At 44.0% G+C, this 22,596-nt stretch overlaps 1 protein-coding gene across 1 annotated transcript in view; it reads left to right on the top strand.

Annotated features, from left to right (window-relative positions):
- Window positions 1-22,596, top strand: part of MOV10L1 (Mov10 like RNA helicase 1) — a 301,052-nt gene that overhangs the window by 17,042 nt on the left and 261,414 nt on the right. The window contains exons 2-3 of the mRNA XM_077473981.1: window positions 3,233-3,417; window positions 17,133-17,292. Coding sequence (XP_077330107.1) covers window positions 3,233-3,417; window positions 17,133-17,292 — 345 coding nt within the window. The remainder of the gene's footprint in view (window positions 1-3,232; window positions 3,418-17,132; window positions 17,293-22,596) is intronic.

Below are 22,596 nucleotides of genomic sequence, written 5' to 3' on the forward strand. Positions count from 1 at the left end.
AAGACCTTATTTACACATTGTGTATTTCACAGTCCTGGTGTGTCTCAGCTTGTCATTGTTTTAGACAGGCTGCTGACCCCTGCTGTATATCAGTGGCTCTTGCAGCATTTTGGCAGAAAAAAGCAACTAATACGTGTAAACGTGTCTGAACACTCGTTCGGTGTGTTTAACGCTTGAGCATTATTTAATTTCAGTGGCCAGGATAGATTACTATACTCGTCAATGAGATGAATTCACTCTCAAGTGCTTGTAACCCAACTTAAACGGATTGTAAAATCTTGTTTTGTTTTTTTATAACCTGTTATAAATCGCCTCCTCTGTGCAGTTGGTTTTGCACAGAGCAGCCTGGATCCTCCTCTTCCAGGGTCCCTTTTTGCTGCTCCTAGAACCTCCGTCCTATTGAGTGCCCCCCTCGGCATGCAGCTTTTTATGGAGGCTCCCAAGCCAAGTCAGAGCTCTTCAGACATGAAGCCCCAACCTGATCTGGCCTCGCCCCCTCTCTCCCCTGTTTGGCTGACTGCCTTTGACAGCCACGGGAGCCAATGGCATCGCTACTGTGTCTCAGCCAATTCAGAATAGTGTAACGGACAACTTAGACACTGGACAGAGATGGGGCTCAGGTAAGTAATTGGGGGGGCGGGGCGGGTTCTGGGGCAGCTGCTACACAAAAAAGTTTATTTATCTTAATGCATAGAATGCATTAAGATAAAAAAAAAACCTGCCTTTAACTCTCCATTCACACCTGAGCGATTTGTTGCATGTTTCCTAAGGCGTGACAATGCTCAACATGAAAATTCCCTTTTTTATTTTAGTGGCGCCTGCGCAAAATAGAATGCAAAAAACATTTTCAGAACCTTAGACCTGTGAACAAAATGAAGGGTTCAGTAATACAGTGCCTTGCGAAAGTATTCGGCCACATTTCAGGCTTCAAACCTAAAGATATAAAATTTTTATTTTTTCTGAACAATCACCAACAAGTGGGACACAATTGTGAAGTGGAAAGAAAACTATTGGATTTTTGAAACTTTTTTAACTAATAAAAAAATAAAGTGGGGTGTGCAAAATTATTCGGCCCCCTTGCGTTAATACTTTGTAGAGCCACCTTTTGCTGCGATTACAGCTGCAAGTCGCTTGGGGTATGTCTCTATCAGTTTTGCACATCGAGAGACTGAAATTCTTGCCCATTCTTCCTTGCAAAACAGCTCGAGCTCAGTGAGGTTGGATGGAGAGCGTTTGTGAACAGCAGTTTTCAGCTCTTTCCACAGGTTCTCGATTGGATTCAGGTCTGGACTTTGACTTGGCCATTCTAACACCTGGATACGTTTATTTGTGGACCATTCCTTTGTAGATTTTGCTGTATGTTTGGGATCATTGTCTTGTTGGAAGATAAATCTCCGTCCTACTTTCGGGTCTTTTGCAGACTCCAACAGGTTTTCATCCAGAATGGTCCTGTATTTGGCTGCATCCATCTTCCCCTCAATTTTAACCATCTTCCCTGTCCCTGCTGAAGAAAAGCAGGCCCAAACCATGATGCTGCCACCACCATGTTTGACAGTGGGGATGGTGTGTTGAGGGTGATGAGCTGTGTTGCTTTTACGCCAAACATATAGTTTTGCATTGTGGGCAAAAAGTTTGATTTTGGTTTCATCTGACCAGAGCACCTTCTTCCACATGTTTGGTGTGTCTCCCAGGTGGCTTGTGGCAAACTTTAGACGAGACTTTTTATGGATATCTTTGAGAAATGGCTTTCTTCTTGCCACTCTTCCATAAAGGGCAGATTTGTGCAGTGTACGACTGATTGTTGTCCTATGGACAGACTCTCCCACCTCAGCTGTAGTTCTCTTCAGTTCATCCAGAGTGATCATGGGCCTCTTGGCTGCATCTCTGATCAGTCTTCTCCTTGTCTGAGCTGAAAGTTTAGAGGGACGGCCAGGTCTTGGTAGATTTGCAGTGGTCTGATACTCCTTCCATTTCAAAATGATCGCTTGCACAGTGCTCCTTGGGATGTTTAAAGCTTGGGAAATCTTTTTGTATCCAAATCCGGCTTTAAACTTCTCCACAACAGTATTACGGACCTGCCTGGTGTGTTCCTTGGTCTTCATGATGCTCTCTGCGCTTTCAACAGAACCCTGAGACTATCACAGAGCAGGTGCATTTATACAGAGATTGATTACACCAAGGTGGATTCTATTTATCACCATCAGTCATTTAGGACAACATTGGATCATTCAGAGATCCTCGCTGAACTTCTGGAGTGAGTTTGCTGCACTGAAAGTAAAGGGGCCGAATAATTTTGCACGCGCCACTTTTCAGTTTTTTATTTGCTAAAGTTTAAAATATCCAATAGATTTCGTTCCACTTCACAATTGTGTCCCACTTGTTGGTGATTCTTCACAAAAAATAAAAATTTTATATCTTTGTTTTGAAGCCTGAAATGTGGCAGAAGGTTGAAAAGTTCAAGGGGGCGGAATACTTTCGCAATGCACTGTATTAAAACTGTTATATTAGTGAAAAATAACATATACCGTATATGCAATAGTAGAGTGCCTCTTCAATAATAAAGCTAATATTAACATTGGTAATGATGAAACTGCTCCTCAGCATAAAATAAAGTCCTGTGCCACAGTATTCAAAGAAAATCCCAGAGGGCAACTGTGTTTCAGCAAAATTTCCGCAGGATGAGCGAGACTTTTATGCCCATCAAAGTAAAAAACACAGCAACCACAATAGAATCCAAGGTTTACCAGTATGTAGAAGCCTAGAGGTTATTATGATCTGGGTATGGTACAATGCCCATACAGCATATGGCGCTCCAGCTGTTTATAAACAACAAGTTCCATGAGGCATTGCAAAGCTGACAGGGACTTGAGGCATGATGGGACTTGTAGTTCCACAACAGCTGGAGAGTCACAGGTTGCGTACCCATGCCATACACTCATACAGGATTAATGAATGAATCACTACCTCCTCATCCACTTCCGATGGCATTTGTTCAGTTCCTAGTTGTAAAGTGAAAATGTATATTTGGTTCTTTTATTATCGGCGTTGTTAGTCAAAATTCTACCATGTGTGCCATAACCTCACCTGTGTGGCAAGTATGCAAAGTTTGGAATTCTAGTGCATAGTTCTGGGTGTTTAAAATGAGGGGGAAAAAAAATGCAAGTTCTTTTCATTTAACTTTTGATTGTGTATCTGAATTCATTATTTTACATAATTTTCTTTATCTGTACAGATGCTGAATTTGTGAGGTATACGGATGGAGTAGTTACATGCTTTTGCAATGATTATGGAATGATCAATGATCAGATCTGTTTCACAACTGATGATGTGATTAGTAGAGAACCTTTAAGCGTTGGTCAGAAAGTTAGTGTTGCTTACGAAGAGGACAAAACATCTGGTGGTTGGAAAGCAATTAAGGTAAGTCTTTAGCAGATACTTTATAAGAATACAGCTTTGCAAATAATAATTTTGTTTGACAATGGTGTCTCTATAAAAAAAAAAAAACAGCAGTATGTTTTACTTATGGTTTTACAGTGTAGTTTACTCTATGTGCATTGTGCTCAGCTGGATTCAGGAGTGAATCAGGAGTTTGTATTGGGGGGGGGGGGGGGGGGAAGAACTGCCACATATCTCCTCATACCTATCACATAAACCATTTTAAAGCAGAATTTCATGATTAAACGTTTGATTGTGTATCTGAATTCATTATTTTACATAATCTCCTTTATCTGTACAGATGCTGAATTTGTGAAGTATACGGGTGGAGTAGTTACGTGCTTTTGCAATGATTATGGGCAGACAGCGCCGCGCAGGCGCACTATCGCCGTTAACAGCATGCCGCTGCTAACGGCGATATGCCGTTAGTGACGGCTCCCATGCACATGCGTGGGCGCGACGTCATCGCTGCTCCGGCGCTGAGGGTGGCCGGAGCAGCAATATCCGGACTACAGGGGACAGCGGTGACATCGCTGGCTCCTGTGTCAGGTAAGTGACACATAATAGGCTACTATGGGATGCATAGTAGCCCATTATGCTTTACCTTTTCAGGGAAACAAAGAAGTAAACCCATCAGGGTTTACTTCCTCTTTAAACAGAACCCCTTAGGATACTGCAGGTTGCAAACTACAGCTCACATTTTATGAATGGCCAAGCCAAGGTTTGCAGTAGTACTGCAAAATATATTGTATAGCGAATCAAGATTTCTACCCTCTGTTATAAATGAGACCCTTTAAAAGTTCTCTTTATATGAATGGAAATAATGAGTTTTCTTCATCTTTTCTCCTAAACAAGACAATTATTGTGTATCTATACAAAAACACTTGAGCAACCAGTCCAATGGTTGCTTTAATTTATTTGAAGCTGAATTCAAATATGATTTTTATTTTTATTTTTTTCCGGGCTCTGCAAGGGAGAAAAGTGCCCACACTCAGTGGGAAGGATAGATCATTTATATTGGCAGATCAATAAATTTGAGTGCCATACTTGCTTATCCTTTGCCTGTCTTGAATGAACACCAACAAGGGTGATCTGTGTGGATAACCCAGTAGTCATTCATAAATATTGTGAAAGTAAACATGATCATGTTTATTTTTTATGTTTTTTGTATGAACAGGAAGCACTCTGTACAAAGCATGTCCTGTGCAGTAATACTGAGTTTGGCTGCAACAGAGTGATTGAGGACTCTGTGTCATATCTCTTTCTCTATATCGGGAAGTGTTTTTTTTTTTTTTTTTTCTGGTGCCATTCATGGAACCTAAATTCACTTTGCTAACACGTGTTGTGCACCACAAAATACATGTTAACTTATTATCCATGCATTGTGGTGCACTGCATAAAAAGGAAAAAAAGTGTATGCGCTAAAGCAACTTGTGTGTAAATGGACTTTCCTAACGCAAGACCTGTTAATGCGCATTAAAAACACACATATGTTTCCGCAGCGTAGATGTGAACTACTCCCAGTTTCTCTACCTGAGTCAGATCCTGAAATGCTAGTCCTAGACAAGGCAGACACAGAAGGAGGATGCTGCAAAAGTTTTTCTCCCACAGACTCCTTGAACCGAAAAACTTCAAGCAACATGCTTGCTAATGTGGAAAGGCTCATTGCTGCCATCTGCAAGAGACTTGGCATTGTGCAGCCATGCCTCTTTAGGTACAAAGAGACCTGCAAAATCTTTCAAAATATTTGAACAGATACAGTGGGGAAAATAATTATTTGATCCCCTGCAGATTTTGTAAGTTTGCTTACTGTCAGGAAGTGCTCAGTGGAAGACACATTGCTGGCCAAGCTAGTGTACATGTGTGTGCGCAATTCTCTGCCCCAAACGGCCTATTTAAACATGATATGCAGACAAGACCAGTGTTGTCTGATCTGCAGCTTTCTGTGACCCCCCCTGCTCCTGTTAATCTTCTCTTGTGATCAACTTCCCAAATCACCTGGATTGACCTTGGATTTCTCTTGTATTCTGCCTGCACCTGACTTCAGCTCACCTCTGACCTTAACCTGTCTGCTCCTTTTGGATACCATGCTGCCCGCCAGTTACTGACCCGGCCTGTGACCCAACCTGTTTGCCTCTGGCACCTGCTCCAGCATCCCCTGTCTGTCTGATTTTCTGATCCTCCTCCCAGCTGGTCCTCATCTCTGCAGCATCAGGAACCCTGGAGCAGCCTTTGTAGCAGCAGACCCGCCACTCATACCATTCTGCACTCCCGTGCCACCTGTCTGCTCTACCAGGGGCCGCAAATCGGGTACTTGGTGCAGAGGAAGCCCTCCCTTATTGGGCTCCTCAGTCAGGTACGTAGGAACTTAACACTTACTTACAAAGAAATGAAGGGTCTATAATTTTTATCCTAGGTGTATTTTAAATAAGGACAGAATATCAACCAAAAAAACATGATATAAATGTTATAAATTTGAGTTGCAGTTCAGTGAGTAAAATAAAAAAAGTATTTGATCCCCAAGCAAAACATGACTTTGTACTTGGTGGAGAAACCCTTGTTGACAAGCACAGAGGTAAGAGGTTTCTAGCTGCCATAAACCCAGTATTTTCAGGAACGGTGTACGTTTCTCTTTTAGATAAATGTGGTCTCCATGGCCGATTCACCTCAAGATTACTTTTATCGACAGGAGAGGTGCCCACCCCCCTCCCGCAGCGATCTGGTCATCTCCGCTGCTTTCTGGACACAGCGAAGACGATCGCGTCCTCTCCCGTGGATGCCTGGCTGCCGACTGAGGGGAAGATGACCTCCACTCGGCTCCATAGCATGGGAGAGCGGAAGCTACATCAAACGTCACTTCCACCCATAGCTCTTAAAAGGAGAAATTTTTTTTTTTTTTCCCCTAGTGACTTTTTTAAAAAAAAATTCTTGCATTTTAGTGTAAATATGAGATCAGAGGTCTTTTTGACCCCAGATCTCATATTTAAAAGGGTCCTGTCATGCTTTTAAGAAAAAAAAAAGACTAGGTCTGACGGTCTTCCCGACAGACTTTGGCGGAGGCCCGATGGACTTTCTGAATGGGCGGACTTGGTTCGGGCTCTGAAAGTGTACTTTTCTATTACTGCTCCCTTTCGGAAGTCCGACTCTGTTTGTCTCGGTAGCTGGTCCCAAGAAAGGCATGGCGTTTCCATTTGGATCAGACAGATTGTTGTACAAGCCTACACCTTAAAGGGGCAGGTGCCCCGTGTTTCTGGTTAGGGCCCATTCCACAAGGGCAGTCGGAATGTCTTGGGCCTTCCGACACCAAGCTCAGGTGTGTAAGATGGCGACCTGGTCGTCTGTCCACACGTTTACCAAGTTCTACAAGGTAGACGTCAGTGCATTGGCTGATGCCTGTTTGGCCGCAAAGTTTTTGCAGGTGGCTGTATAGTTGCAATTGAGTATGCAATATTTTTTTAGTTTTTTTTGTATTTTTTTCGATGAAAACAGTACCTTTTAAGAATGCACTGTTGCATTACTTCCGCAGTGTTTTTTGTGCGGTTGTGGGTAGTCACTCCTCTTGAGGGTACCCTGATTTTGTGGTGGAGGTTTCCATGCACTATTGTTTTGTGGGTACAGTTTTACTAGTTCACACTTGCCATGGTGGATGAGGTTTTTATGCTGTTTTTCCCCACCCCTCATTTGGCACTACTTGGGGACGTCCCAATGGTCTAAGAGGAGCTGTGTCGGTCGGTGAATATAAGAGAAAATAGGATTTTTTGTACTCTCCGTAAAATCCTTTTCTCTGTAATTCACTGACCGACACAGCACCCGCCCCTCCTTTTATCTTTAAGTTATACTACTTGTTGATGTACTGATTACTGCAAGGCAGGGTGGAGGGTTGCTGCCTAGGGGAGCGCCCCCTGGGCGGAACTGAAGGTTCTGAATGTTGCGTTACAACTTTGCCTAGTGTCTTCTAAAAGGGAAAGGTATACAACCCAATGGTCTAAGAGAGGAGCTGTGCCGTTCAGTGAATTACAGAGAAAATGATTTTACGGTGAGTACAAAAAATCCTATTTTTTGGTAAAAAAAAAAAAAAACACCAATTCTTGTTTTTGTTTTTTGTTTTTTTTTCCCAAATTTTTTTAGGGTACATAAACCAGGCATGTTTCCAAACATAAAATATACACAAGTCTGGAACTTACAAAGTTCAACATTTAACCACTTTCAGACCGGACCATTTTGCTGGTAAATGACCAGAGGTCTTTTTACAATTTGGCACTGCGCTGCTTTAACTGGTAATTGCGCGGTCATGCAATGTTGTACCCAAACAAAATTTGCGTCCTTTTCTTCCCACAAATAGAGCTTTCTTTTGATGGTATTTGATTGCCTCTGCGATTTTTATTTTTTGCGATATAAACGTAAAAAGACCGAAAATTTTGAAAAAAAATGATATTTTCTACTTTTTGTTATTAGAAAAATCCAATAAACTCAATTTTAGTCATACATTTAGGCCAAAATGTATTCAGCCACATGTCTTTGGTAAAAAAAAAGTCAATAATTGTATATTTATTGGTTTGCGCAAAAGTTGTCACATCTACAAACTAAGGTACGTTTTCTGGAATTTACGCAGCTTTTAGTTTACGACTGCCTATCTCATTTCTTGAGGTGCTAAAATGGCAGGGCCCCCCAAATGACCCCATTTTGGAAAGTAGACACCCTAAGGAAATTGATAAGTGGCATGTTGAGCCCATTGAATATTTTATTTTTTTGCCTCAAGCGATTGTGTAAAAAAAAAAAAAAATTTTTTTTTTGTCATTCAAAGTTGTCACTAAATGATATATTGCTCACACATGCTATGGGCATATGTGAAATGACACCCCAAAATAAATTCTGCTGCTTCTCCTGAGTACGGGGATACCACATATGTGGGACTTTTTGGGAGCCTAGCCGCGTACGGGGCCCCGAAAGCCAAGAACCGCCTTCAGGTTTTCTAAGGGCGTAAATATTTGACTTCACTCCTCACTACCTATTACAGTTTTGAAGGCCATAAAATGCCAAGATGGCACAAAACCCCCACAAATGACCCCATTTTAGAAAGTAGACACCCCAAGCTATTTGCTGAGAGGCATGTTGAGTCCATGGAATATTTTATATTTTGCCACAAGTTGCGGGAAAATTACAAACTTTTTTTTTTTTTTTTTTTTTTTTACAAAGTTGTCACTAAATGATATATTGCTCACGCATGCCATGGGCATATGTGAAATTACACCCCAAAATAAATTCTGCTGCTTCTCCTGAGTACGGGGATACCACATATGTGGGACTTTTTGGGAGCCTAGCCGCGTACGGGGCCCCGAAAACCAAGCACCGCCTTCAGGCTTTCTAAGGGCGTTACAGTTTTGAAGGCCATAAAATGCCAAGATGGCACAAACCCCCCCCAAATGACCCCATTTTGGAAAGTAGACACCCCTAAATTTAGGGGTACACTAGTGAGACTAGGTAATAAATGGTGGGTGCCCTGAAACTATAAAAAAATAACTAACCAACCAGCGTCACCTGTAACAGTTATATGGTGATCACTGGTGAAAGGGTTAACTAGGGGGCAATCAGGGGGCTTTATGCGGTAGTATATGGGGGTCCCTGGCGCTATAAAAAGCTGCGGCGAACCTAAATACCTACCTGCCTAACTAGCGTCACCTGTGACACTAATACAGCGATCAGAAAAACGATCGCTTATTAGGCTGGGTTCACACTGGAGCGATGCGGGAACGCCACGAATCCGCGGCGGGTTCCCGCATCGCATGCCTCCCGGCGGCAGTTCACACTGCCCTATGCGAACTGCTGGGAGTGTCAGTGAAATGTTACTGACACCCCCAGATCAGTTCGCATATCGCAGTGCGATCTGCAAACTCGGATCGCATGGTGTGAACACCCATGCGATCCGATTCTGCTGCGGGCCAAAAAAAGGGTCCTGTGCGAATTTGCGGCGGGTGCGATGCGAATTCAGCCATACTATCTGTATGGCTGAACTCGAATCGCACAGAGATCAATTGTGATTTGCACTGCAGTGTGCTGCGAATCACATTCGTTCTCATAAACCGCTGCAATGTGAACCCAGCCTTAGTGACACTGGCGACGGGGGGTGATCACGGGGTTAAACCTTTATTGGGGGGGTTAGGGGGGTACATTAGAACTAAAGGGGGCTAACCCTAACTGCCCTAACAGTTATTACAGTCACAAATGACACCAATGCAAAAAAAAAAAAAAATGACATTGGTGTCACTGTGACTGGGGGGCAGGGGTAATTGGGGGGGTGATCGGGGGGGTGTGAGTGTGCCTGGCATGTTCTACTGTGTAGTGTCGTGTTGGTGCAACTCACCGATCCTCTCTCCTCGGTGTCGGAACGAAAAATACCGACACGGAGGAGAGAATACATCACTTCCTCTCCTGTGTTTACATTACAGGAGAGGAAGTGATGTCACGGAGCATTTTCATTCGTCGGGAGCGATCGCGAGGGGGTGGCCATGAATGAATGGCCGTCCCCTCGTCCGGGATCGCTCCCGAACGAATACCGACCGCCGCAGGCACCGGGCGGGGGCCCGATCGGGCCCCCGACCCACGGGCAGGCAAGGACGTACATGTAAGCCCTTATGCCTGCCCGTGCCATTCTGTCGACGTACATCGTCGTGCGGCGGTCGGCAAGTGGTTAAACACTGAAGGGAATATCAGACATTATAGTGTCAAAAATGTCTTGCTATTGCCTTCATCAGATGCGGTGACGTCACCCCTGTAAAAGCCAAATTTTGAAGATGCACACAATTTGGGAGCCAAACTGGGCATTTCCCTCCTGATCCCATGCCTAATGTCAACATGTGCTATCTCCCATCGGGGATCAGTGGACGTGTTTTTGGGGGTGCAATCACTTCCTCTCTCTTACTTGAGTTTTGAGGAAGGGGTTTCAGCCACAAAAAGCATACATTGATATCCCCTGAAGATGCACACATTGTATGCATCTTCAAAATTTGGCTTTTAAAATGTTAAAAAAATTTGTGGTATAAAAAAGGTGACATTTTTTGGGTATTTGATGTCCTAGGAAGAATATAATCATGTTCTTCAGTTTTTGTTCAATCTCAGTTGTTTTTTGCTTTATACAGTCTAAATCCTGACTACAATGCATTATCTCTTGGATTAGCCTTTTGGGTACTGTCACTGGTGAAATGATGAGATTGTTCTTCCACAACTTGTACATCACCTAAAAAAATAAAATACACACCATGTATTATAAATATGTATGCATACCCTCTATTACCTGAATCTGGGGTGTCAGACACTCACCTGTTGTGGTGACAATCTCCACCACCTCTCCTTCCTCCATATCCTCAGATTGTGACCTCCTATATTCCCCTTCTTCAGGAGCTGGGGAGGTCCCTGGTGTGCTCAGACATCCTGAGTCTTTGCTCCCCTATAAGAATGAAACAAAAGGTATACTTGGTACTTGGAGCCAGGTATAGTATTTGGAAACCTATTTTTTGTGGGAAAATGATTGTTGGTAACTAGATGTTATTGATAACGAATGATTTATCAAAGTGTTTGACATATCAATAAACAGTAGGGGCCAAAAATGATTGTGACAAGAAGGAAAAATGCTGGGATCAGAATGCTAGTCTTTTTTATATTAACATTCAATTTGCAACAGTCATTGAGCTGAAAATTTTGTGTGATGAACCAAAAACAAAATCTATGTCCCTTCTTCATACACAGGAAGACCTCAGCCAAGACGAGGCTCGGGAATGTGGCACACAGGTGGAGGAGGGGGGGGGGGGGGTGTCAGCCAGGAGGTGGCGGGGCCCAGTCGCACCCAATCCCAAGTCCCTCCCCTCCGCCTTCCAACCAAAAGGCCCAGGAAGGGGAGTAAAACGGAGGAGGCAACACTGGCCCTCATTAATGAGGCCCAGAAATCCCCCCCCATCCCGATGCTGTAGATGCCTATGGCATCTACATAGCCTCTAATTTACAGAAAATGGAGGTAGGCCAACACCTCAACTGTGAAAAAGTTGTTTTTGAGGTGCCAAATGACGGATGACGTCCACCTGTGTGCGCTCCCCCATCCTCCTTCCTACTCAAGGAAGGTTGCACGGAAGAGCCAAAAGTGATTGCCTGGCTTCAGTGTGGTCTGACAGAACACACGGCCTGTTTGTAGTTCCATAGCCGGGGACAGATATGTCATCTGCTGCTGTTCCTGATCTCTGGGACCAGATTGACCTCCCTTCTATATGGACTTCTCAAGATATTTTGGCCACAAAGTGAATGTCTGCCTTGGGTGCCAAAGGCTTCATAAATTCCAGCAGTTTCTCCAGTGTTGCCTTCATCTTTCTTTTGTTATGAGGGAAAATAAATTGAGATTTTTGTTTCTGAAAATACTTGCCTATGTGTTTTTCTTCAAATAGCAAATTTTGTTTGTGAGTAGGCAGGTACATTTCATAAATACAATGTCAAATTAACAAGGGACACCAACACCAAGCAACCTCCTTGAGGTTTACAAATACAAGATAATAATGGTGTTGTGGAAACGTTATGTAAAAAATAAAAAGGAGATTACGAGAGAAAAAAAAAAAAAAAAAAAATCTTGATTAAAAAATAATGGCTTTTTTTTTTTTTTTTTTTTTTTACAGTAAACATTATGGAAATCTGGTGTTGTAATACCTTAAAGATAGAGGATACGATGGGGGCATCGGCCCCTTTTGGGTCCCACAAGCTGGTCCGCACCGCTAAGGTGTTTCCCCGCCTAACTTATTTTGATAAGTTTATTTACAAGGAGTAGGAAAGCCCGCAGCGGGTCTTTTCAGTCCCGAGACGAATGGTGGTGCGTTATCCCTTTGAGGAGAGTTTCCTGAAAAAACGGATATCTCCTCTGCTTGTTGACCCCCCCCCCGGAATCTAGGTTGAATAAGGTAACCACGATTGCGGTGGAAGGGTCCCCCTCTTTCAAGGACCCTGCCCACAGAATGGCCAAGGTGGTTGCCCGATCCATGTTTACAGTGGTGGGGTCGGGATTGCGGCCTGTGTTAGCCACGGCTCTGGTGTCTCAAACACTTACTGAATGGGCTAAGTTGTTGCACCGCAAGTTGGGAAAGGAACAGGTTTCCCTAGTCTGTGTGGAACTGGCAGACCAGTTGGTGCACGGCCTTAAGTATGTCTGATGCGGCCCTGGATACCACCTCCTTGCTTTCTAGAGCCTCAGTATCCGCAGTGGTGCTGCGTCTCCTGATTTGGCTTAAATGCTGGACTGCGGACCAGGCATCTAAGAAAGCGCTGGCAGATTTGCCCTTTTAATGTGAGAGGCTGTTTGGTGCCTCGCTGGATGACATTATTAAGAATGTTATTGGGGGAAAGAGTACTTTCCTCCCACAGTCTAGAAACGGTAAGGAGCCATGCCGTAGGCAAGGGCCCTCTTTTTCTGCTCGGAAGCGGCTTTTTCATCCGCCCGGGTCAGAAGGTAAGCGTTCCTAGTCTGACAAGGTGCCCACAGAGGGACAAATGCGTCCCTGGTATCGCAAGTCGAATAAGCCTGAACAAGTCAGCTGCTGCATGAAGGTTTGTCCTCGCCCGATTCTCGGGTGGGGGGGGGGTAGTCTTCGGGAATTTGCAGTCCGGTGGGCCTCTCTTATTTCCGACCAGTGGGTTTGCAAACTGGTTGGGTCAGGCTACAACATGGAGTTTTACTTGTGCGCCAAACAGATTTTTTTTTTTTCTCTCCAACCTTCATCTTATTCCAGCTCATCGGGAGGCCCTGTTATGGGCAGTACAGGACCTGCTACTGCATGGGGTGATGGCAAATGTACCGACCTCGGAAAGGTTTCAGGGATTCTACTCCAATCCTGAAGAAGGAAGGGGCCTGTCCGGTACTGGACCTCAAGGCCCTCAATTGCTTCGTGATGGTGCAGAGTTTCAGGATGGAATTGGTTAATTTCGTGGTCCCTGCACGCCATCAAGGGGATTTCTTGGCCTCTTTGGACATCAAGGATGCGTACTTGCAGGTCCCCATATGCGTCAGACACCAGAGGTTTCTGCGATTTGCGGTCGGGTGAGCACTGCCAATTTGTAGCTCTTCCCTTTGGACTAGCGATGGCTCCCAAGGGTCTTCACCAAGGTACTGGCCCCAATTCTGGCGTTTCTGATACAACGGGGGATAGCGATCATGGGTTACCTGGACAACCTCTTCCTGAGAACAGCTTCGGCCACAGAATTAAGGGAGAATGTCGAGATTGCCATACAGACTCCTTCGGGAGTTTAGCTGGGTGTTGATGCCGACTCAGTGCCTGGAGTACTTTGGGGTTGATTCTGGACTCCTCCATAGGCGAGAGTCTTTCTCCCTTTCGAACAAGCTGCAGACTCTTCAATCTGCGGTGCAGTTACTGATGTCCCGCAGGTGGTCCTTGCTGCATTTTTTGCATGAGCGTTCTGGTTCTCATGGTAGCCACTTTCGAGGCGGTACCGTATGCTCAATTCCACATTCGAGTCTTTCAGAAAGAGATCCTGTCCAAATGGGACAAATCTCTGACATCCCTGGATTGTCAAATTTGGGTGAGCCAGCTAGTCAGGGCTTCGCTTCTCTGGTGGCTGAGGTCTCTGGCTCTTCGGTCCGGGAAGTCGTTCCTTCCTCTTCATTGGATGGTGATCACGACGGACACCAGCCTAACCGGCTGGTGGGGAGTTTGGGGCATCCAGTTGGCCCAGGGTCGCTGGACGCAGGAAGATTCCCACCTGCCGATCAATCTGTTGGCGCTTAGAGCGATCAGGCGGTGCCACTCCACATGGTCGCAGAGACTGCAGGGGCGTCCGGTCAGGATCCAGTCGGACAACGCCACTTCAGTAGTGTATGTCAATCATCAAGGAGGGACAAGGAGCTAAGCTGCAGCGCTGGAGGTCTCTCACATCCTACAGTGGGCAGAGCAGCGTGTGCCTGCTGTCAGCCATATACATTCTGGCCAGTTGCTACACCAGGGGGAATGGTCACTGCATCTGGAAGGTGGGGCATGCCAGATGTGACTCTCCTCGCCTCTTGGTTCAATCGGAAGGTGCACAGGTTTGTGACCAGATCAAAGGATCCTTGGGTGACTGCGTCTGATGCGTTGGTGCCCCCATGGGGGCATTATCGGTTGATTTATGCCTTTCCCCCTCTCAGACTCCTCTCTCGTCTGCTACGCAGTGTGGAGGCCGAGGGTATTCCGGAGATTCTGATTGCCCCAGATTGGCTTTGATGTCCTTGGTACGCCAATATAGTACAAATGGTGGCAGATGTTCCTTGGCGGTTGCCGATGCGGGAGGACCTGCTGTCCCAAGGTCTGATACTTCACCCTGCTTTACCGTCGCTGGTTTTAACAGCACGACTTTTGAAAGCCAGGTGCTGAGGGACCGAGGACTGACAGCTTTGGTAATTTTCCTCTATGCTGAGGGCACGGAAGTCTTCTTCTCTGAAGATTTATCATCGCACATGGAAGGCCTACCTCTCCATGTGTGAGATGGGGTGGCGTCCGTGTACATATTCAGTTTCCAGGATCCTGCTGTTTTTGCAGTGAAGAGTGGATCAGAAACTTGTATTAAGCACCATTAAGGGGCAGATATCGGCTTTGGCTCTTCTTCTTCTTCTTCTTCCTCTTCCTCTTCCTCTTCCTCTTCCTCTTCCTCTTCCTCTTCCTCTTCCTCTTCTTCCTCCCTTTGGCGAATCACTCATTGGTACATGCATTTTTCAGGGGATTCGGCATGTGGCCCCTCCGGTACGCCTGCCGCTGCCCCGTGGGATCTGAATCTGGTGCTCTCTGTGCTTCAGAAACTGCCTTTGGAAACATTAGGGAGATCCCCTTATTGACACAAAGTAGTCTTTCTAATGGCTATTACACCTGCTAGGTGGGTTTCTGAGTTGGTGGTCTTGTCTTGCAAGTCTCCCTACTTGATTCTCCACAAGGATAAGGCGGTGCTGCGTCCACAGCCTTCTTTTCTTCCGAAGATTGTTTTCGGCTTTTTATCTAAATGAGGACATTATTATTATGTCCTAGGCCATCCCATCCCAAGGAGGTCACTTTACATTCTTTTGGATGTGGTCCAGGCTCTGAGGGTGTATCTGTCTGCTACGGCTGCTTTCCGGAGGTCGGACTCAGTATCCGTGGTTAGTCCGAAGAAGGGCCTGATGGTCTCGTCTGCCACCATTTCTCAGTGAATCAGACAGATTATGGTTCAGGCATATGCCGTAAGGGGGTGGGTGTCTCCCTTTCCTGTCACGGTGCATTCTACCAGGGCAATTGGTGCTTCCTGGGCTTTCCGACATCAAGCATCCGTTTCTCAGGTGTGTAAGGTACACTTCACCAAATTTTACAAGGTCGATGTGGATGCATGCTTCGGCTGCAAGGTTTTGCAGGTGGCCGTTTTTTAAGGTTGCGACTCCCCTGATGGGGAGCTCTCTTTGTTATGGGTGGAGTTTATTTTCTTTTATGTTCCCACCCCTCATTTTTGGCACTGCTTGGGGACGTCCCTAAGGTCAAGATTAAGGTGCTGTATCCGTCAATGAACGAAAGAGAAAATAGGATTTTTGTACTCGCTGTAAAATCCTTTTTCTCTGATGTTCATTGACGGACACAGCACTCACCCCTCCTATTTATTTTTGTACTGCTTTTTGACGAACTGAGCTGCGGGGAGCAGAGTGAGGGGTTATAGCCACTAGGAGTGCCCCTTGGGTGGTACTGTGCTTGTTTTTAAAGGTAGCAATATAACCCTAAAGTCAAGATTAAGGTGCTGTGTCCGTCAATGAACATCAGAGAAAAGGATTTGACAGTCTGTACAAAAATTCTATTTTTATTTGGTCTCGCTGTCAAAATAAAACTACCATTAAAATCATAGACTGATCATTTCTTTGTCAGTGGGCAAAAGTACAAAATCAGCAGGGGACCAAATTTTTTTATTTTTTTTCCTCACTGTAACTGTGCAGTTAAAGTGGTTGTAAACCCTCCCCCACAACTTTGTCCCATGTAAATCGGCATAAAAAACCTGAATGAACCCTGCTTGTAGATGTTTCCTTACTTAGTATTGTTGTAATCCTTTTTGTTCTTTAGAATTAAGTCACTGAGCATGTCCAGATCTCCCCTGATTTACGGTACACTCTGTCTTATCTATCTGTTATCAGGACTTCCTACGGCACACAACACTGAACTCCCAGCAGTCATTCAGAGCTTCCTTCTACACACCATCTGACCATGTGACATGACATACAGTGTAAATTTAGCCATTACTGCAGTCTTATCAGCTGAAGCTGATAAGACTAACAAAGGCAAACATTAGACATCAGCACAAGTAAATACTATGAAATAAAACAAGTCAGCTATGAGCAGGGAAGCAGGGTTGCCATAGAAACATTGGATTGAGAAGGAGGCTTGGTTAACAGTACAGTAAGTGCTCAATGTAAGGGAGGAAATACACTCCACTGTGGACTCAGAAAACAATACTTAAGATGGCGCTGCCTAACCCCTGGAAACAAGTTTTTTTTAAAGTTTCTTTAAACAGTAATATGCGATTTGGGCTGGATTAAAGTGGCTATAGTTTGATAATTACTTATTATAATGGACTAAATGAAAAGAAGCATCAGAGTGGGAGAGTTTACTTCCTCTTTAAAATGGCATATAGTACTGGTTCTGCATGTTTTTAAACTGGTAATGTCTTTTTAGGTACAGTGCATCTGTGACAAGTGGGAAATTGATGCTACTAGTGATTCAAAGACATTGGATCTTGATGTAAAAGTTTTAATTGGAAGTGTCACATTCTGCAATAAAGACGGTGGTAGAATTAATCAGACCACATCTTTTTCGATGAGTGTTGCCTGTGAAGGTAATATATTTATTTGTATACAAATATAATTAATAGTGTAAAAGTCTTATAGTGTGTGATATAAAGAATGTAGGTATATTTGTCTGCATTGTCCTCTTGTTTGTTACTGGTCATGTGTAATGACCTCTAATATTACAAGTGACCATTAAGTCAGGCCTGTGTGGAAGGCCTTTTGACTATACTGAAAGCTAAAGCTAGGTTACGCATCAAAGGTGCCACAAGCCTTCCTGAGTAGGACTCCATAGTTTACACCTTTTCTTTATCCACCTAGTTCAGTGATGGCGAACCTTGGCACCCCCAGATGTTTTGGAACTACATTTCCCATGATGCCCAACTACACTGCAGAGTGCATGAGCATCATGAGAAATGTAGTTCCAAAACATCTGGGATGCCAAGGTTCGCCATCACTGACCTAGTTTGTGCTACCTTGTTCCATCTATGTTGCTCTATGAGAGAAGTATGGCAGTTTTTTTATTTTTATTTTTTCCTTTTTTCTTCAGATTCATACTTGTACTGTTGGACCGATGCTGCATCCATATAGCATCTGTCCCCTGCTGTCTCTAATACTGAGAACTGAGCGCTTAAACACAGATCGCTCCAGTTCTCACAGCTCCCAGAGCAGAGAGCTAGTGACAGTTGCCGCTGTTCCACCCCCCCCCCCCCCCACGCTCACTGGAGCACTAGGGTGTGGAGGGGGGTGGAAGCAGCCAGCTCAGGCTCTCAGCTAGGTCTGAAACAACTAATTGATCGATTATGAAAATGCTTGTCAACTATTTTCTTAAATGATTCCTTGGCCTGCATAAAGAATGCATTATTTGTTTACATATCAGGAAATACAGTGCCGCACACATACAGCTCAGTACACATCAGTAAGTGCCTGAGAACTTGTGAATGTGTAAGGAGCAATGCCTCATGGGACATGTAGTCCTGGGCCAAGAGGTTTATGGTTCTAAAGACAGAAGTTTTTTTTTTTTACCTTGCTATTGGGGTGCTCTACAGTGTCTTTAAAAAGTATTCATACCCCTTGAAATTTACCACATTTTGTCATTTTGCAACCAAAAAAGTAAATGTATTTTATGTGATAGACCAACACAAAGTGGTACATAATTGTGAAGTGGAAGGAAAGTGATAAATGGCTTTAAATTGTTTTTACAAGTTAAATCTAAAAAGTGTGGCGTGCATTTGTATTCGGCTCCTTTACTCTGATAGCCCTAACTAAAATCTAGTGGAACCAGTTGCCTCGAAAGTCACCTAATTAGTAAATGGAGTCCACCTGTGTGTAATTTAATATCAGTATAAATACTGCTGTTTTGTGAAGCCCTCGGAGGTCTGTTAGAGAATCTTAGTGAACAAATAGCATCATGAAGGCCAAGGAACACACCAGACAGGTCAGGGATAAAGTTGTAGAGCAGGGTTAGGGTATAAAAAAAATCACGCGATTTGAACATCTCATGGAGCACTGTTCAATCCAACATTGAACAATGGAAAGAGTATGGCACAACTGCAAACCTACCAAGACATGGCCATCCACCTAAACTGACAGGGTGGGCAAGGAGAGTATTAATCAGAGAAGCAACCAAGAGGCCCATGGTAACTCTGGAGGAGCTGCAGAGATCCGCAGCTCAGGTGGGAGAATCTGTCCACAGGACAACTATTAGTGGTGCACTCCACAAATCTGGCCTTAATGGAAGAGTGGCAAGAAGAAAGCCATTGTTGACAGAGTCCTAAGTAGTCCCATTTTACAGTTTGCTAGAAGCCATGTGGTGGACAAGGCAAACATGTGGCAGAAGATGCTCTGGTCAGATGAGACCAAAATTTAACTTTTTGACCTAAAAGCAAAATGCTATATGTGGTAGAAAACTAACATTGCACATCACCCTGAACACACCCTGCCCACTGTGAAACGTGGTGGTGGCAGCATCATGTTGTGGGGATGCTTTTCTTCAGCAGGGACAGGGAAGCTGGTCAGAGTTGATGGGAAGATGGATGGAGCCAAATACAGGGCAATCTTAGAAGAAAACTTGATAGTCTGCAAAAGACATGAGACTGGGCTGAAGGTTCACCTCCCAGCAGGACAACAACCCTAAACAGAGATACAATGGAATGGTTTAGATCAAAGCCTATTCATGTAGAATGGCCCAGTCAAAGTCTATACCTACAGTGGGGACGAAAGTATTCAGACCCGCTTACATTTTTCACTTTTTTTTTTTTTTTTTTTTTATATTGCAGCCATTTGCTAAAATCATTTACGTTCATTTTTTTCCTCATTAATGTACACACAGCACCTATTGACAGAAAAACACAGAATTGTTGATATTTTTGCAGATTTATTAAAAAAAAAACTGAAATATCACATGGTCCTAAGTATTCAGACCCTTTGCTCAGTATTTAGTAGAAGAACCCTTTTGATCTAATGCAGCCATGAGTCTTTTTGGGAAAGATGCAACAAGTTTTTCACACCTGGATTTGGGGATCCTCCTCCATTCCTCCTTGCAGATCCTCTCCAGTTCTGTCAGGTTGGATGGTAAACATTGGTGGACAGACATTTTTAGGTCTCTCCAAAGATGCTCAGTTGGGTTAAAGTCAGGGCTCTGGCTGGGCAATTCAAGAACAGTCAGAGTTGTTGTTAAGCCACTCCTTTGTTATTTTAGATGTGTACTTGGGGTCATTGTCTTGTTGGAAGGTAAACCTTCGGTCCAGTCTGAGGTCCTGAGCACTCTGGAGAAGATTTTCGCCCAGGATATACCTGTACTTGGCCGCATTCATCTTTCCCTCGATTGCAACCAGTCGTCCTGTCCCTGCAGCTGAAAAACACCCGTACAGCATGATGCTGCCACCACCATGCTTCACTGATGTGACTGTATTGGACAGGTGATGAGCAGTGCCTGGTTTTCTCCACACATACCGCTTAGAATTAAGGACAAAAAGTTCTATCTTGGTCTCATCTGACCAAAGAATCTTATTTCTCACCATCTTGGAGTCATTCCGGTGTGTTTTTTTTTTTTTTTTTTTTTTTTTTTAAGCAAACTCCATGCGGGCTTTCATGTGTCTTGCACTGAGGAGAGGCTTCCATCAGGCCACTCTGCCATAAAGCCCCGAGTGGCAGGGTGGAGGGCTGCAGTGAAAGTTGACTTTCTACAACTTTCTCCCGACTGCACCTCTGGACCTCAGCCACAGTGATCTTTGGGTTCTTCTTTACCTCTCTCATCAAGGCTCTTCTCCCCTGATAGCTCAGTTTGGACAGACGGCCAGCTCTAGGAAGGGTACTGGCCATGCAAAACATCTTGCATAAGGATTATGGCGGCCACTGTGCTCTAAGGAACCTTAAGTGCAGCAGAAATGTTTTTGTAACCTTGGCCAGATCTGTGCCTTGCCACAATTCTGTCTCTGTGCTCTTCAGGCAGTTCCTTTTTGACCTCATGATTCTCATTTGCTCTGACATACACTGTGAGCTGTAAGGTCTTATATAGACAGGTGTGTGGCTCCTACTCAAGTCCAATCAGTATAATCAAACGCAGCTGGACTTGAATTAAGGTGTAGAACCATCTCAAGGATGGTCAAAAATAATGGATAGCGTCTGAGTTAAATATGAGTGTCACAGCAAAGGGTCTGAATACTTGGGACCATGTGATATTTTAGTTTTTTTCTTTTTAAATAAATCTGCAAAAAATGTCAACAATTGTGTTTTTCTGTCAATATGGGGTGCTGTGTGTACATTGAGGAAAAAATTAACTTGATGATTTTAGCAAATGGCTGCAATATAAGAAATAATGAAAAATTTAAGAGGGCCTGAATACTTTCTGTCCCCACTGTAAATCCAATTGGGAATCTGTGGCAAGACTTGAAAATTGCTGTTCAGATGCTCTCCATCCAATCTGACAGAGCTTGTGCTATTTTGCAAAGAATGGGGAAAAATGTTACTCTCTAGATGTGCAAAGCTGGTAGAGACATACCCCAAAAGACTTGCAGCTGTAATTGCATTGAAGGGTGGTTCTAATTGACTCGGGAGGGATCCCTACCCTCAAGGAGCCCACAATCCAAGGTCCCCATTCATATACTAGGGCCAATTTTGGACAGAAGCCAATTAACCTACATGCATGTCTTTGGATTGTGGGAGGAAACCGGAGTACCCAGAGGAAACCCACGCAGGCACAGGGAGAACATGCAAACTTCAGGCAGGTAGTGTCATGGTTGGGATACGAACCAGCGACCCTTCTTACTGCTAGGTGAGAGTGCTAACCACTGCACCACTGTGTTGCCCCAACATGCAGGGAGTACCGTCAGGGGTTCTAGGAGCATAAAATTACACCTCTAATTTCCTAATCGCCTATTACATTTGTGAAGACCCTGGAGCCCCAGGACAGTGGTATTACCCACAAAATGACCCCATTTTGAAAAATGGACACCCCAACGTCTACTCTGAGGCATAATGCGTCTTTTGAATGGTTCATTTTATTTTCCACAAGTCTTCGGAAAACGTGGAAAGAAAATTAAAACTTATTTTTTTTACACAAAGTGGTCAGTTTAGAAGATATTTTTGCCTCGTAGCATGTATATAGCAAAAATGACACATCAAAATACATTCTGCTACTCCTCCCGATTTATGGCGATACCACGCGTGTGACTTTTACACAGCCTGAGCTCATACATACAGGGAGCACCATCAGGTGTTCTAGGAGCATAAATTACACCTCTAATTTCCTAACAACCTATTTCACTTTTGAAGGCCCTGGAGCACCAGGACAATGGAATTACCCACAAAATGACCCCATTTTGGAAAGCAGACACCCCAACGTATAATCTATGAGGCACAATGAGTCTTTTGAACAGTGTTTTTTTTTTTTGTGTAAAAAAAAATAAAATAAAATAAAAAATAAATAAAAAAGTCTTCAGAAAACGTGGAAAGAGAATTTTAAAATCTATTTATTTTTTTTATTTTTTTACACAAAGTTGTCAATTTGTAAGATATTTCTAACGCGTAGCATGTATATAGCAACAATTACACCCCAAAACAAATTCTGCTACTCATCTTTAGTATGGCGATACCACGTGTGATACTTTTTACACAGCCAGTCCACATACAGAGGAATTGCACATCTCTTTTCATTCCTACCTATCACACTTTTGGAGGTCTAGGAGCACCAGTACAGTGGAATTACCTACAAAATGACCCCATTTTGGAAAGCAAACACCCCAATGTATATTCTGTGAGGCATGGGCTGCAGATGGGTACTCTGATGGCCTGGCGACAGGTACTCGGGTACTCTGATGGCCTGGCGACAGGTACTCGGGTACTCTGATGGC

The sequence above is a fragment of the Lithobates pipiens genome, unplaced genomic scaffold (assembly GCF_037356315.1).
Source record: "Lithobates pipiens isolate NorthernLeopardFrog02 unplaced genomic scaffold, aLitPip1_a1.2 Scaffold_8, whole genome shotgun sequence".
NCBI lineage: Eukaryota > Metazoa > Chordata > Amphibia > Anura > Ranidae > Lithobates > Lithobates pipiens.